This window comes from Henckelia pumila, chromosome 1 (genome assembly GCF_033568475.1).
Source record: "Henckelia pumila isolate YLH828 chromosome 1, ASM3356847v2, whole genome shotgun sequence".
Lineage (NCBI taxonomy): Eukaryota > Viridiplantae > Streptophyta > Magnoliopsida > Lamiales > Gesneriaceae > Henckelia > Henckelia pumila.
Window position 1 is genome coordinate 157,640,941 of NC_133120.1, and position 17,609 is coordinate 157,658,549.

The 17,609-nt window shown below is 33.8% G+C and overlaps 1 protein-coding gene across 1 annotated transcript; it reads right to left on the reverse strand.

Moving 5' to 3' along the window:
• Positions 1–1,782: 1,782 nt before the first annotated feature.
• On the reverse strand, positions 1,783–14,394 carry LOC140876402 (paired amphipathic helix protein Sin3-like 4). Its single transcript, XM_073280349.1, has 23 exons — positions 14,097–14,394; positions 13,698–13,885; positions 13,117–13,272; positions 12,830–13,016; positions 12,641–12,739; positions 12,375–12,548; positions 12,114–12,270; positions 11,606–11,742; positions 10,890–10,965; positions 10,295–10,572; positions 10,061–10,215; positions 9,609–9,736; positions 9,263–9,517; positions 6,397–7,062; positions 6,248–6,306; positions 3,652–4,275; positions 3,437–3,537; positions 3,206–3,344; positions 2,969–3,121; positions 2,681–2,844; positions 2,495–2,606; positions 2,215–2,378; positions 1,783–2,122 (listed from the first exon to the last, which is right to left on the reverse strand). The coding sequence occupies exons 2-23, from the start codon at positions 13,769–13,771 to the stop codon at positions 2,086–2,088; spliced, it is 4,095 nt and encodes a 1,364-aa protein (XP_073136450.1). The 5' UTR covers positions 13,772–13,885; positions 14,097–14,394; the 3' UTR covers positions 1,783–2,085.
• Between the last annotated feature and the right edge of the window lie 3,215 nt (positions 14,395–17,609).

Here is a 17,609-nt window from a genome sequence, read left to right on the forward strand (position 1 = left end):
CATTACTATATATATATATATATATATATATATATATATATATATATATAATTGTTATATAACAATATAACACACGCATCCGATGTGGGGATGACTGGATGCGCGTGTTGAGTACATTTTATATATCCATATATCTATAATTTCGACACTATACATTAGTATCTATGTTACTTATAATAAATTTGACCTAATAATTTCGTTATACTAAATTTTATTTCTCAGACTACTACTCCGATATTTTTAAAATAAAATATAGCAAAAATTCAAACATTAAATTTGAATTAAAAATTACAATAACATTATTCACACATGAATTACAACATACAAATGTATATTTTAATTGAATTTTAAAATATGCGCATATCTCGTTTCAAATATATATATATATATATAAAGTTCTTTTATGGTGCCCAACACTATATGCCCACCATATGCAATAGATGAGTTGACCAGTATAATAGATGGGTTGACTTGTACATGGTGGGCATGAAGTGAGCATATAGTGTTGGGCACCATAAAAGAACTATATATATATATATAGAGAGAGAGAGTAATTTTCAGCTGCCCAACCATTCTTGCCCAACTCGTCCCCGACCAATAAAATCTGCTACCGGGTTTTAGTTGTTTTTTTAAAAAAAAATTGTATCACTAAAACCCACTACCGGGTTTTAGTTGTCGGGGATGAGTTGGACATTATTGGTTGGACAGCTGAAAATTTCTATATATATATATATATATATAATTTTGATATGATGTTCATACATCGTGGTAACACTCACCTATTGAATGTGATAAATTGTACTTTCAATAATTGAGTGATATCTCAATAGTTGTCATGAAGGTGAGTACGATGGGTGTTGTCAATATACAATTTCGATCTTCTGCATCTTAATGTGCAGGAATTTAGTGGACGATCCTAAAAAAATATAAACCGATAACACACACTATCGTATATATGATATTAAAACTATATATAGCAGTTGCCCATAAATTTCCTGCACCTGAGATACATAAGATCAAAACTATATATTCTATGTATCATATGTTAAGATTTACAAATTATTTTTGACCCCTTAATTTTACCATGATAATCCAAAAAAAAAAAAAACTTCATTGAAAATTCTTAATTTGCCATATATAAGTGGGTTTAATACATGCCGCCCGCAGAGCACTATCCTGCGAATGACGTGTAACCTTATAATTAGTCAAAAATAGTGGGTCCTACGGGCCTATTGATTTTCACCAATCATGAGCCGCCGCATCCCTACATAGCAATTATGACACACACACTAGGCAAGTCGAGAAATACTTGTATGGAAAATTTTATTTTATCCAAGTAATTTTAGATTTTTAATTATTGTATTCATTTTCTCGTAAATTTATTAAGGAAAGAATACAATTTTTTTTTAAAAAAAATGATATTTGTATGTTTTTCTATAACAATATTTAACTTCAAGAATCCACTTAAAAAGAAACTGTATATATAAAAAAAAAAATGAAATCAAGTGTTGTCTAAGGAATGGTATTTGAATGATTTTTATATTAAAAGCCATTCAGTGGATTCCTGAACGGTCAGTTGTGCATTTTCTTTTATTTCTATCAAAATTATTAACGTGCAACATATGTGCGGTATGAATGTGCTTAATTCGATCATAATCAAAATTATTCACGTGCAACACACGTACTTGAATGTGCTTCTTTCGATCATAACTCAAAGCTATTTGCGTGCAACACATGTGCGAAACACGTGCTTCTTGAATATTCAAGTGCAAAATGTGTGCTTCAAATCATAGATCAATAATGACTATTATCATTTCTCATGTTCAACACGCACGCTTCTTCCTATTATAATAAAACTCATTTTTCACTATTAAAAGGAAAAAAAGGGAAAATAGAGGGATATAACACCATGCAAGTGAACAAATTTCTACATTTTAGATGGAAATTTACGCCTGTGGTGCTAAAATTACTTCCTCTCACTGCCTTCATTATTAATCTGGGAACTATAAAAGTTCAGTTCAGTTTAGTTTACTTCTGGGATCTACTCCTTTCCTGCACCTATGTATCGACTAAGTCGATTCACCATTAATACGTGCAACTTCTGGGCACCGGAGCATTGAAACTGAACCATGAACGAGTGCAATTCAAATAAACGATTGAAAGACATACTTTCATGTTTCCCTGGAAAATGTAGACTGTCAACTAAACATCAACCTGCGAAATCGTTTGACTCGGTGAGAATACCCATTGGAAGCCCCATTGGAAACACCGTTAGAAGCTCCATTGACTGCATCAGTGCACGAGCCATTCTGATTTGAGATCTTCCTCCTTTTTCCCATCCGATAGAGGAAGTCTTCTGTGTCTAAAACATAAGCCGCCTGTGGCATGCCAAGCCAAACAAAACTCAGCAAAAGATTAAAGTGTATTCAATCTGCACAAATGATTTTATATGAGTAATAAAAGCACATTTAAAAAATATTGGAACAACTATTACCTTCAAAGTATTGCAAGCCACCTTGCTTTCCAGGCCATTATAGATTACAAGTCCTTCCATGGATTTCTGCACGTCATAAATCTCATCCCCAGTCGTGCATTTTCTTTTATTTCTGAAAATATATACGCCAGGATCAATAAATGGATATGAAAACACGTAATTTAACAATTTTCAGCCACATCACACCTCTTCAAGAATACCCCAGGTTTTTCCTTTCTTTCTGGAGGAACTGATAAGAGGACGTCATTCAGATATGTGACGAAACTGGGATCCATGGAGACAGCAGTCACTTCAAGTTTATCATTCTCATTTTTCATGAGCTGGATGGTTAGATGCCTTGGAGAAGCCAACTGCAATGAAGTGCATATTCATTTATCAGATTGTAAATTTAACTTCGTAAAACGAAAATAATAGTTTTATCAGGTTACCAACACTTCAATTGAAATACAAAAAGTAAAATCGGCATGAACATACACATTCTATTCGATACAAGTTATCTTCAGGAATAAGAAAACAGGCATTCTCATGATAAATTGCATCTGAAAATTTTTCAGGATCTCTGGATCTCTCGTATGCACATAGATGGAGGAGTTTGTTTTCCATTTCCTCTGTTGCAATCGTTAGTAGCTGCAAATACCAGGTACATAGGTTACAAACTACAGAAACAATTAAAAAGACGAAGTGGGAGAAAGAAGAATATGTTCAAATCACCTGCTTGACAAGTTTATGTATCAGCTTGTCTACGGTAAAAAGGATGTATGATTGAGCACCAATTATGGCTCGGCAGTCATCCTCGAACTTTGCATTATCAGATGAGCCATTCAGTAAACTGTGCAGAGAATCCTTAAATCTGCGCCAAAATGCAAGAATTTCAAGTTTATAATTTATCAACAGTGTTTAATGTGCTTCCTCCAAAACTAAGAAAAAGTCTAGATAAAATACCTAGCATACGAATTAGTTGGATTCACATCACTTGAAATCCTCCATTTATTTTCAGGAGATAAAGAGTGCAGCTTGGCGCTATGCATTCTTTCATACAACATCTGTTAAATTAGTGGAAATAAGTCCAAAAGAGGGTGTAACAATTACTTAAATTAAAGCACCCCAAAGAACCTGGCCAAGAGCATATGCCCATCCTATATTTAGATACACATTACCTGGTGAAGCCTGAACAACAAATAGAAGGAATCATTTCCATAAAAAATTTCTGAATTCTTCGCTTTGCCCAGTAAACCCACGGGTACTTTCATTGTAAGAGGTTTTGCATTCTGTGAAAAACGATCGGTAAATGCCGTCAGCCCTTCAGTGTCATGGGCATTCACTGCGCCACCTACATCTCCATCACTTTCCATCTTGCAATCATTCTCATTGTGTTCTCCATCTTCATCAGGCTCTTCAGGGGAACACTCAACTCCATCGGCTGACTCACTTTCTGAAGCATCAACATTTTCAGAGAGATTCTCACCATCTGATGAGCCCTTAGTACTCATTTCATCTTCATCGTCAGCATTAGCCTCAGTTTCTTCAGCAACCTCATTACATTTTTCTTCTTCAGTTCTTTTTGTGATTCCAGCACTTATAAAAGGGGTTTGTGCTACTTTGGTGCAAATAATTTCAAATGGTGCTAAATTATTCTGTTCAAGATCTCTCGTCGGTGATAATTCACCCTCTTCTCGTTCACTTTTGGTGCTACCTTCAGTTTCTTCATTACAGTTCTGAGCTTTTACTTCTTCATGCACCATCGTAGTTGAAGATGAAGTAGGTCTTGTACTACCATCATCCTGTAGCATCATCAGGCAACAGAGGAAAATGAAATGAGATAACAAAACTAAAAATACAGTAGGAATATGTGGAGAATTTGCTCAAAGGCAGAATCTGGTCTGCCATTGTTCAGAAAGATTAGTCAGCATATCACAAAATCCAGAAAGCATGTTCAAATAGCTTCTGAGCTAATGGAAATCTAATTTGTCAACTATAAACTAGAGGAGAAGTTATATTTCATGTAATGTAAAGAAAATGCTAAAATTTTGTTCCGTAACATTCAATTACCAGTTAAGGTGATGAAATAAATTCTGTTCACCTTTCAAGTTGACCATTTTGCTAGTAATGTTTGGTAAGTAAAGACGACCAGCAGCAAACATTTGTAACTGGTAATTTGTTTAATTGAACACAAAAAGATCACTATCTCATTGATAAAACATTAAAATAACTGATAACCAAGCATTCGTTTGCATGTAAGAGCTCCAAGGAAAATAATTTCCATTTTCTGTTCTAACAACTCTTCAACATTCTCAGCCCAGCAGTAAATGTACCATCAAACACAGTATGGAGAGACAACTTAGAAACTGTCAAGTGATTTGCCTCTTAATCAAAACTTTTATACTCAGCCACTGTGAATGTCTTCTTCATGGAGTTATGTCTTAGAATGAAAAAGACAAAAACACATCCAAATTAGTCAAAAGGTAATAGCTTCTATATACTTAGATGGGCAACAGATAATATGGGAGGAATTTAGAGGGATGAGTAAGTTATAGTGCTAACAAAGCATGGACCCATTGCCCTCGTAAAGTAGCAATCTATTCTTAATAATTCCTAAAACAATTTTTTTTTTACTGAAGTAGTACATAAAAAAATGACTTGAATTCTGATCCAAAAGCTGCTTCTGGTTGGAGGGGAAGGAGGAGATCACAAAAAGCGCCGGGAGAGCTGATATTGTAGTTATTTCATGGTTAGATTGGAAGATAACTGCCAGTAACATTCCCCCTAATACGAATTTCAAGTGATCGATCAGTTTTCTACTCTGCCAGACGATGCCCCTGCCCTTCAGATTATACCATGCCATCTGATCTTTCTTGTCTTTTTTCCAGCTCTATGCCATCTTATTGCATTATTTCATTTCACGCCTCTGAAAGAAATAGAAAAAAAAAGTACAGGATTCTACCTTACTGTTACAGTACTTTTTTTTTTTGAATGGTTACTGTTACAGTACTTTTAATCTAACTCAAGTGAGTATTTATCACAAGTATCAGGAAACATAGTCTGTTTCCTTCTAGTAGGTGGCATCTTCTCATCAGATCAGCTAACTGAGGAGTTAATGTTGATTATACAAAGATGCTCCTCTGAGGCTGATGTAAGGAATTGTCCACCTTTCCAGTAAAACTCATCACACCAAATTTATATTAAAGAGTAAAATTAAACAGTGACATCCCAGTAAATTTCTACATATCTCAAAAAAATTTAACCAATCAACAACTAAATATAAGTGGCCGCATCATTTTGCTTGACTACGTGTTTATAAGCATGCATTTGTATGTTTTTGTTCTCATGTTCATTTTAGTTGAACATGCATTTATGCAAGTACGATAATTTCAGTTTATTGTTCTCGTGTTGAGGAGCAGAAATATATAGCATTTTCCCAAAACAATCATATAATATCCCTCAACATTTTCATGCAAACAATTAAATGTATTTGAAGGTAATTAAGTACCATATTCACAATTTCCAATTTTCTTAAAGCCCCGTATTATTTGAAACTAAATTTTCTGAAACAGATGTGAACATGAAATTTTTCCTACATCTTTCTTTCCCTTCGCATAATCTTCTCTAAATCTAATTACTTTCCTCATCCGATTTCCTTGCAACCAGACAAAGCCAAAGGTGATAGATGTCAAATACCAAAATAATCATGCCAAGCCAAACTTATAGAAGGATTGCTGAAGTATTAAAGTCATTTCACCCAAAAGTCTCACATACCTGAGATTCTTCAGCAAGCATCGCCACTATTGGATAATTAGAATTGGCAACATCAGGTCCTGAGGCAATAGCAAAGAGCACAATAATTAAGAGTTGCCTTAAATTTCACAATACATCACAAAAGAAACAAAAGAGATTTAAACACACACCATTCTGCCTATTTGAATTATGTTCCTCATTGATGCCACTTTTGGCAGAAGCACCTTGCTCAAAGACACCAGCTTGTTTGCTAGCCCCTGACGCAGCAGACATTATACCGCAATCAGTCTGCATCACTGCATTTTTTGATGCAATACAGACGTCACTCTTATAAGAGGAATAATCTGCATTAGGAGAACCATCCATATTAACCCCATCACCACCATTTCCTATCTGCTCTTTGCCGGAGCTAGATTGCTCGGTTGGAATAGTTTTATCACCACTTTTCAACAGGTCCACTGATTTGCAGTTTCCTGAAGCTGCCTTACCAAGAGGACTACCATTCACTTCTACACCAATATCTGCCACATCTTTGGTTACACAATTGCTATGCTTGATATCTTCAGAGTCAGTGCTGTGTGGACGGGCAGGAACACCAAACATCGGCTCAAGGAAGGTTGTCCAAATAGTCATGATTTTGTCATGCTGTTCAGCTGTAAAAACTTCTCCACACGAATATTTCATGAGCTGATAAAGGTCTTCATGGATTTCAGGATCGGAATACTCAAATTCCATATGAGGTTGTTTAGGTTGCCTATATCCAGCACCAATTGAGAGAAGCATTTCACTTTCATTCTGGTACTTTTCACTCATTTCTTTGATCTCAGCTAACAATGCTGAATTGGAGAAAATCACAACAAAAATATATTAAAAATAATGGTATTAATTTTTAATAAAGATGGATTAGACAAAGGGAGAGGGAGAGGGAGAGGGAGAGGGGGAAATCAGTCAATGTTTTCCAATTCGACTCTATTATCAATTGTAGAAATCCAATAACTTTAACTAAATAACATTATTACTTAGTTTATATTGCAGCAGCCAAAAATCAGCCTGGAGGAAAATAACTTTCAAAGTTTGTGTTATGTACAAACTCAGACCAATATTTCATGGGAACAAATACTACATCACACATGCAAGAGAATTGAGAGAGAGACAGAAGCCAACTAAAATTTCTAAGCAACCAAAGGAAACTCAATTAGGTATCCAAATGACTTCTTGTTGGTATGAATAATGTTGTTAGCATGAATTTATGATAATAATAAATACCAATAGTTCAATCTTCGAGAATCGCAAAACCATCCGTGGAGTTTCCATTTCTGTTCGCTGCAATATCAATGATGTATGCAACGTGTTTTACAAGGAAAAGCTAGTGAGTAGATTGGAAAGAAATGAAAACAAAATTAAGCCTTATCCTACATTTAGGTTGCGGATTTATGGATTTGATTTGAAGGAAGAAATTTTATTTGGGGAAGAATTTGAGAGGTGAATTTTAAATGACACTCATCTTGGATGTATTTGAAATCCACCAAAATTACTTTTGAAATTGTATACTTCTTGATACATAGTAGATTTGAATTCCACTTCAATTTATTACATCTACGCAAGTCAAGGAATTTGAAAATTTTCATCTCAAATCCATCAATCCAAGCACAAACCTAAAATAAACAAAAAATATACATATATATTGGAGTCAGACTTGTTGAAATCTCATTTTTCATAATTTTTTTTTGGTCATTTGTCATTTCAGTGAAAAGGTGGACAATTGAAATTCAAAATTGAGCAGGCATAATTTATTTAAGGCTGTTTTTCTTCATAATCAGAGTTTTTTCCTGGCAGACATGAGATTTTTCAGATCAAGAATTTTTCAATATAATCACGGAAACCACACAAACAATTTTTAACCTTTACTTTTTGATGAATGTTAACAAGAATCACAAGAAAGTAACAGCGCGAGAAATCAAAATGCTTCAGATCCATATACAGATAATTGAACAAACCTAAATTCTAGAAAAAAGCCAATTCAGTGTCTAGATCTTTATTAAATTTCAACCATAGATCTTCAGTCAACAAAGGAAAATTATTTATATGAAAAGGTTTTATGTTATGCATAAAAGGAACTCAGATCAAAACAGAATGAGAAGACAAGTAATGGAAGAGAAAAGGAGAAACTCCAGGTACCCAGAATCAGATACCTGACTCAGAGGCATCAATGTGAAGGGTGACTGGTGTTGCCATGTATGATGAAACAGGGATCTGGTGAAACCAGGCAAGGATGGCAAAAATGAAGGGGGATGAGAAGAAAGTTGGACGCCGCAAGGAGAAGTCGGAATAAGAAGGTGACGAAAGTGAAAACCGAAGAAGAGAATTAAATGACAAATTCTAAGAATGACAAACAAGTGGGGGTGCGTGGCTTAAAGCAACAATGAGAAAATTAAACTGAAGGTCAAAAAAGGAATATCATAAAAGACCAGGGCCTGAAAGTAATATGCAAAGAACTCGCCCAACCCAAAAAGCTCAAGACAAACAATATCTTCACCAGCAATTAACACTAAAACTCCAGCCAGCAGAATGGACACGCAGGTAAGAAGTAGATCGTATCAAGTTTATGGTAACTGGAGAACACCGTCACTTGTAAAATCACAAAGCGGAAATTACAAAATTCAATAAACAAAAGATGCCATAATAACACAGTCAAGAATGGACAATGTTACTCCAAAATCTAACAAATCTTCAAATACATAAAATCTCCAAAGCATGAAATTTCAAGACAATAAAATGATAATTGGTCAAAAGAGCATGTATATCATAAAATTGTGTAAGACGCTTCCAATCATTAAAGCATCATCCATGACTGAAAACAAAAGCTGGCTCAAATTTCTATTTTATGCACTGATCACCACGTAGAACCATTTGCATACTTTTCTAATACTTAAATGTAATTTTGAAATCATCATACAATAAAACAAAGAATGAATTAAAGCATAGCCTTGTAAAATGTGATTAGGAACCAAGTCAAAAAAATTTAACCTATATTACCTTTAGCACTTAAGTTCTTCGTATCCTGCTGCTTAAAATAGAAGCTTCGATGGTCTAGTGATTTGTGGTAGTTCTTCGCATAAATTTCAGCCCAAACTTTATTAAATTCAGAGCGACACCTAGCCCATTCTTCTTGTTTTTGCTTCAACCGGGTTAGTATAACTGGCAAGGAAAGCAAAGCATTCTTCCTTAATACATCCATCACATCAAGCCCATGATCCCCATATAGACGCTCAATGCACCGCAGATTAAGAGCTGAAACAAGGGAAAAAAAATAAGGAAATGAACTTTAAATCACTGCAAGGCATAAATATTTGAGGATTCATCAGGCACTCATAGGCTGAACCTGACAAATGATCTTCCACGCGAAATGAATTGTCTGTCATACTTGTATTAACGTTAACACTGTCCAAGAGTTCTTCAACGTGCTTTGTTGTTGCGTTCACAGATTCCAACAACATGTCAAGTTCAAACCTGGCAGATTGCCAATTGAAATTAAAATGAAAGAAAATACACAAGGGAATAATATTCATCTCCAATATAGAAAAATGAAAAAGGAGTAAAAGAAGCTCCGAACAGTCACCAATTGTCATTGAAAATCTATCAACACTTCAGATGTGAAATTTATAGCATCAGTGTGATATTGACCAATGATGAATGGGCCTATACTAGAAACTCATGGAATACCAAGTGGTGACAGCATAGAAAAGAAAGCATAAAAGAGCTGTGGAAGGAAGACGGAAGTAATTTCAATAAGGGGTGAAGTAGTGACAATAGAGCTCAAGAGAAAGTTCACACCTATCATCCTCGCAACGAAACAAGCTTTCCTCATATTGGTTTTTCCGCATGTGTTTGAATGAATAATCCTCACTTCCTGAAGTGACAGACACCCAGCGATCATTCAGCACTTTAGCACCAATCTCTGTTCTATGACTTGCTAATGAAATCGGATACTGTTGTATGGAAATGGCAATGTTATATGAGTAGAAGATTTAGAAGATTCATTATGGACATTTAAATAAATGAACCTACATTTTGCGGAAGAAGCCGATAACTTGGGGTGCAGCTCTCACAGTCGGTGAGATCAAGTTCATGAATGGATTTAGCCATCAACTTCTCTTTGCTTGCATATAAAGACATCCTGTGTCCTGAAACGTCTTTAGGGTTAAAGGCAATACCCCTATCATATCTATCACTTTCTCTGATATCACGATCTTTGTTTTTATCCATGCCTTCTCCGTCATGATCATATGCATCTCGATCTTCCACCTTTAAAGATCTAACAATAGTTTTATTGTTCCCCAAGCATCCTGAAATGATCTAATTGGTTAACACATGCCATTCATCATTCTTGAGGTACTATATGTGTAACAGACTTCTATTCAGTTATTTCTAGTTTGATTTAGCAATACCATCAGAAAGTTTGTTACCATACAAATAATTAACATAGTAAACCTCTATCATGATGAATGTTGAATCTATTTAAGTATGTTCCACAAAATGTGTATAGTACTTTCATACTAAAAAACCTTTACAGAGACACATTTTAGAAAGTATCTTCAGGCACACAAATATATGGGGCACAGTCAGAGGGAGTACTAAAGATCACCAAATTTCATATATTTACCAGTTTTCTCAACGTAAATTATGAAATCTTCACACTCTTCCATAAGGTCCGGATGAGTCCCTAGTAAACTAGCCACCTGAAGCCAAAAAATTCTATCTAAATTAGTGACCTTACCAAGGATATCACAGAAATTAAAAACATAAAAAAGTACAAATTTAATCACAAAAGAAACATTGGTAGTCCTCTTTGTGGTTATTGACAACATGCACCATACATTTACTGCAGTCAGAGAAACAGTGACAGCCATTAGTGTAGACTCGACAAGGGGATTGGTGAGGAGAACGTAGAGAATCATTTATGAAGTAAGCACGTATCAGAAATCAACAAATTGAGATTTAAATTGATCTCAGATTACGGAACAAGCCCACAGCAGAATTCTAACTCATTTTTCTACTATGGAGCATCAAATTATCAAATGACTTGGATCTACATCTTTCAACTTGCAAACTCAAGGAACATGCAGGACATAAAGACTTTGTAATTTTAGAGGCTACTTATTTTCATTGGGTCTCAAAAGATAGATTTGTGAGACTGAATCGGAAGCAATAGATATTAAACACAAAGCACAATAATTTGGAAACAGCACAAACAGTTCATAACAGAAAGGGTTAAAAGGTAATGCTGTATAAACCCTTGTACAGAACCTTATCAATAACAAGACATATGCAAGTCATGTGTGAAGAAAAAGAGCCAAATAGATTTCAAAAGAAGATCACCAGAACACGAAATTGAGATGACGTGATGAATTTTGTTTTGTAGGAACGAACGCAATCTGAAAATTTCTCGAAATTAATTGGATCCTGTAATCTTTCCTTCACTTTCTCACAGAAAGATGGCACTGGCTCTTGCATCCCTGAGAATAAGTTGACAAAATTTAGTGGTAATGAATGTCCCTAATAAAATTTTGGAAGATACATATCCTAATCCCCTCAGGACAACAATCATTCTTCAATAGAAAGTGAAATTGAAAGATTTCAGTTAACAAGCTTTAATATTATTCATTATGAGTATATTCCTACAAGCATATCATCTGGAGTTTGAACAAAACTAATTAAGATTCAACAGATATACAATAATAAGTTATACAAACATAATCTAAGTTAAGATTGATGGTTCTGATTAATTGATTTTATAGCAATAGGCAAACAAATTGAAGACATGAATTAAATTTGTTTCACTGGACATATAATTACCGCGGAACAAACCTTGCAGAATTTTAACTACCTTGGTAAACCTGGTCTGTCACAGAATCATCTTTGCGAGCAGATTTTCGTTTATGACTAAAATTGTCCTCGCGTTCCCACTCGTTTTGGTCTCCGTCTTCTTTTCTTTCCACTTTTTCAACCCAATTCCACTGATCCGAATCAGTGTGATCAACATTCTGGCCATCAACAGTGTGTGAAAAAGCAGGTTTTTGAACAAGTGAGTAGAGATGTAGAACACCACCATTACTAATTAATACCTACACGATCGCAAAGAAACTACCTTGTCAACTAGATTTGGCCTTGCAATAGTCATGGGAGAGCCTCTATCATCCCGTGGTAGTATGCAATCTCTATCAGACTGAGTATAATGGACAGACACATCACCTGAAGTATCTGGTAGAAAATGTGTGAACTCTACAAGTAGGTCAGCATGGCCCCGAAAAAGAACTGAAACCTAAAAAAAAAAAATGGAAATCCCAAATGTCATCATTCTCACTCTTTAAGAATGTAATTAAGAAATTAGATATATAAGCTATAGTGGAATACCTCTTGATAAACCTCGGTTATTGACTTATTATCTTTTCTGTACATATTCAAAATATCAAGGAAAGCTTTGTATACATGATCGTCACCTTGAAATCTAGCCTGCAATTCATTCAGAAGAGGTTTAGACTGAATTCTAATAAATAAGTAAGAGCAAATAACTGTAGTGGTACAATGCTTTTTGCAGTTGACCTTGATTCTGTTTACAAAGTTGATAGCTTCATCAAACTCTACTGGCTTCTTTTTTGGAAGCGGTTCATCCTCCATTGGGAGAGTGATTTCATATCCCACAGGGAGAAAAGCATTGAACCCCAAAATTAGGTGTCGATGCCCTTTAAATAATTCCTTCACTCTCAATATAACACCTGATGTACCAACTCTGCAAAGACACCATGTAAACAGACTATAAATACACAACACTGCCAGAATCTGAATAGCTGGATAACTGTAATAACAAGGAGAAAAGCAAAGTTTTCCACCTTTGTGCCTTGAAATCTTTCATGATGTCAAGAAAATCATCGTATTTATCCCTATTGTCTTGAAAAATATCCTTCACAGCCTTCAGATACGTCAATGCATCATTTGTTGTCAGCCTCTGTGTGCTGCTTGGGGTTACCATCTGGGCTTGGCCGGACCTTCATCATCCCGAAGTAAAAGTTTCAAATGAATAAGAACATCGGAATACTTGATTAAAAAACTGTTATTGACTCATTTACAAATATCACATCAGCAAAGACTCGTGATCATAAATCAGTACTTGCATCGACTAAAAAGAAAGGGAGTTTACAAGTATTTATAACTACGGCCAACAAAAACACCAATACAACCTTAACTTGAGAGCATGAGTAAAAAAGCTCTCAACTTTGAGACACTTAATGATGCAAAGACTAACATAATACATGCAACTCATTGATTACCATAGTTTCTAACCACATTCAAAATTGTAGGCTTGATAATGGAATATTGGTCTCATTAATTTAAAAAAACAAAACCGAAAATTGATCAACTAACTTTACAAACTAGTGAAATTAAAACTAAACAAGAAAAACAATAAGCTTACGGTTGAGCTCGAGAGGAGATAACAGGCCGCTTATTCTGAGAATTCATGAACACGTCGTCTCTAGCCCTCTTCATTTTAATCCTCTACAAAAATATAACCTTTATTTTGATTGCTTCCCTCAATCTTCAAAGCAAATCTGCTTTTATTCACCCACAATTGGAAAATACTAAAAAAATCATCCAAACAACCTGCAGAAATCAAAATCATCAAACTACTAAACTTATGCACATCAAAAATAGAGAAACAGATCTACTTTAACACGCCTAAACATCAATTCGCGTAATACAATAAGCTCTGAACCATATCTTTACGCAGATCACCGCCAAATTCACGTATAATCAATTTTAGTCATTATCCTGAAAAATAAACAAAAACACGCAATACTAAAATTCACATTACCTGAATCATACGAAAGGAATAATCCAGCCAAAAAAAAACCGGAAATATAACAGTTGAGAGATCTTTTGATCCTCTTCCAAAGAATGGAAATTTGAATGAAGGAGCTGAAGACAGTTTCCTTTCAGCTCTGAATCAAACGATGTTCGTAGCGTGTATGTATGAATGAATTGTACGTATAATTTCATACATACATATACATATATATATATATGCATACGTGAATAATTAAATTGAAAGAGAATTTTTGCGAAGTGATTTTTTGTTTATTCTGAAAGAGAGGCTCCGCAGAGACATGGAAGAATTCTTTTTGGTTTCCGAATAGAAATAGAAAACAAATATATAAGGAGTTTATATAAATAAATTTCGGTGCTAATCAAGAGTTATGGTAAATTCGATATTCTTTTAGCTAATCATACAATAAATATTTATCTAATCTATACTTACTATATTGCGGAACATGGATCCCCTTATATTAAATAATTTGTATATCACGATAAATATTTTTAATTTACAAGAAAACTTATAAAAAAGTTAATTTAATCAGAATAATCTACGACCCAACCGGATTTATAAAAAAATTAGGTCAAAAGTATATTTTTTAACCACTTATATAAATCGGGTCGATCTCGTCCCGTCTTACGAATTATCATTTATTTAATACCAAAACACTCTTTTTTAAAAAAAATAAATATTACTAATTTACGTAAATTGGCAAACACGCAATTATGTCAATCCTAATCTTATCGAGTTAAATGAAATTTTCAATTTTTTTAATTAAAAAAACATTAGAAAACACATTAAAAAATGGGTAAGTTTGCTTTAAATCCCCGAACCAAAACATATTTTTGAATTCAGTCTCTATCAGAAAATAAAATAAAATAAAATCTGTTTGAACTCTGATTCATAGGGCTCACATGTTTTTTTACAGGTGAAAATTATTACAAAGCATTGAAAATATGTTACTAATATATGATATTTGAGTATTAATTGATTTAGATCTTATACAAAAGATAAATTTTTGGGTACAAAATTTGAGCAACTTTATTTATATCAACACTTGCAACCCATGTTTGAATACTCAATAATCATATATTAGCATCACATATAAAATAATTGATATTCCAATATATCATATATTAATATCATAATTTCAATGTTTTGTACCGTCGTTCAATTAAAAATGACAAATATGAAATTAGTATCAATACTTGTATACATATCTGAGTATTCAAAAAATATATATTAATATCAAATTTGAAATAATTTATGATCAAATATCATGTATTAGTACTGCATTTTCAATGTTTTGTACCGAATTTCATTCGAGAAAAAAAATGTGGGCCCAAAAAGTACGAAAACATTTTGTCATGGGTCAGAGAGCTCAAACATATATTTTTTCTAACAAGGATTGAGTGCAAAATTATGTTTAGTTTTTTTTTTAAAAGTTATGTTGAGGTTGGGGATTTAAAGCAAATGCACTAAAAACAATCTATATAATTTTTATTTTAATATAATTTTAACACTTTTTAGACAAAAATTACTTGATAAATAAATTTATTGCATATATATACGCGCACACATGCATCATGATTCACGTGTAAGGAATATGAGTGTGATTGCAAAAACTCTCTCGATATGATTTTATAGGTCAATTTTATGAAATATATCTTTTATTTAACTCGATTTATTTTAAAAATATTATTTGTATACTAAAGTTGTGTTTACTTAGGAGGATGAGATTACACGTGGATAAATCATATTAGCATTATTAAAATGATTTAAAATGATTTAGAATGATGATGAATAAACAGTAACATGTTTACTTCGAGTTATTAATTTTGAAATTTAAATAATGATTGAAGGATGAATGACAGTTTTACCCTCAATTTATGATATACAATCTTATGCTTAATTTTTTATTCATCTAATTTGGATTAAGTTATTTTTGAACTAAATTATTATTGATTCACACGAAAACATTTTCATTTATCAAAATTATTAGGTATAAAAATATGTATTTTTTCAAAAATAATGAAATTTATAAATTGAATTATAAAAAAGAGAGAGGCAGAAAAAAATTAGGAGGGAAACAAAAGAATTGAAGGAGGTTAGATTAGGATTAATGTGTATTTTTTTTTTTTCATAACTATTGGTTAGGATTTGTTATCCCTTGTGTAATTAAGGATGTTAATCTCTTGAATTAGGGTTAAATGACGGACCTTGAGATTTTAGAGATTTTTTTTAAATAAACAATGGATTAAGTTGGATTATTAATAAGTTTATCCTATTGTTATGTAGCTAAGTAAACACACCCTAAAAGTATTACTTTTTGTTATAAATATAAGTCGTATCGACACTTCTTACAAATATATATTTGTGAGATTATCTCACACGAAACCTGCTATTTAAAATTTTTTAAACAAGTGAGATGGATTAGATACGGTAAGATTATTAGCTTTATTGATATTATGTAATGTTAGATTTTATGTGAGACTAATCAATTCGGTCTATATTCAGAGTGAGTGGTAATTCTTTTCACATAAATTTCATGTTAAGTCGGAGATCCATCTCATAAATCTTAAACATTAAACAGCCTCACAAAATTTTTTGTAAAAAAGTGATTATTATCCATATACAATAAATAAAGTTATATGCACACGATATCTCCAATATATGGGTGGGATCATCATGGAGACGGTGTAGTAACCCGTAACCCAATAGGTTATTAAGGGATTACTTAACAATAAGTAAGAAAATTAAGCCAAGATAGATCGGACGGCCCAAGAGGGGGATCGGAGGATCCGAAGGCATTCGGACGCTCCGATCATGATCGGATGGTCCATCGGCAGGATCGAATGGCTCGATCAGGATTAGGACTTACGTCATCATCTACGTCAGCAAGGTGACATCATTGCTTATGTGTTGATGGGACTTCGGACGCTCCAAAGTCGGGTTCGAATGGTCCGAACGTGTTCGGAGGCTTGATCGAGGAACGGACGATTCGAACTCTGTCTATAAATAGAGGAGTCGAGATTCATTTTTGAGCGCACCAAACTCCTCTCTTATCTAAATTCTCTATCCTTCTAACTTAGATCTAGGGAATTCTAGGCGTCCTATTGGGAATCCGAAAGTAGCGGAGCGATCCAGACATCGTAGCGGAGCTGTGGCCTAGTTTTGAGGCAAGCGACAACAAAGGACTGACGACGAACGAAGGTATAGCTTTGGCTTCCTTAAATTTAGGAGTATAAAATAGCTTAGTTAAGGCTGTTAGAACTTATTTAATGATGCATGAGTGTTTGCATTGTAGTCGCAGTAGAGTTAAATTGTAGGCGTGACATCTAGACCAGTGGTATTATGATTTGACTGCAGTGTTAGAGGTACGTAAATACTGACTGAGATGGTCAACATGATATATATTATTATGTGTTGCATGAGTATGTGCTACGTGTTTTGTATGTTTTACGGCTTTAGCACATGCAAGTTTTTACGGTAGACTGCATTTGGCATGATGTG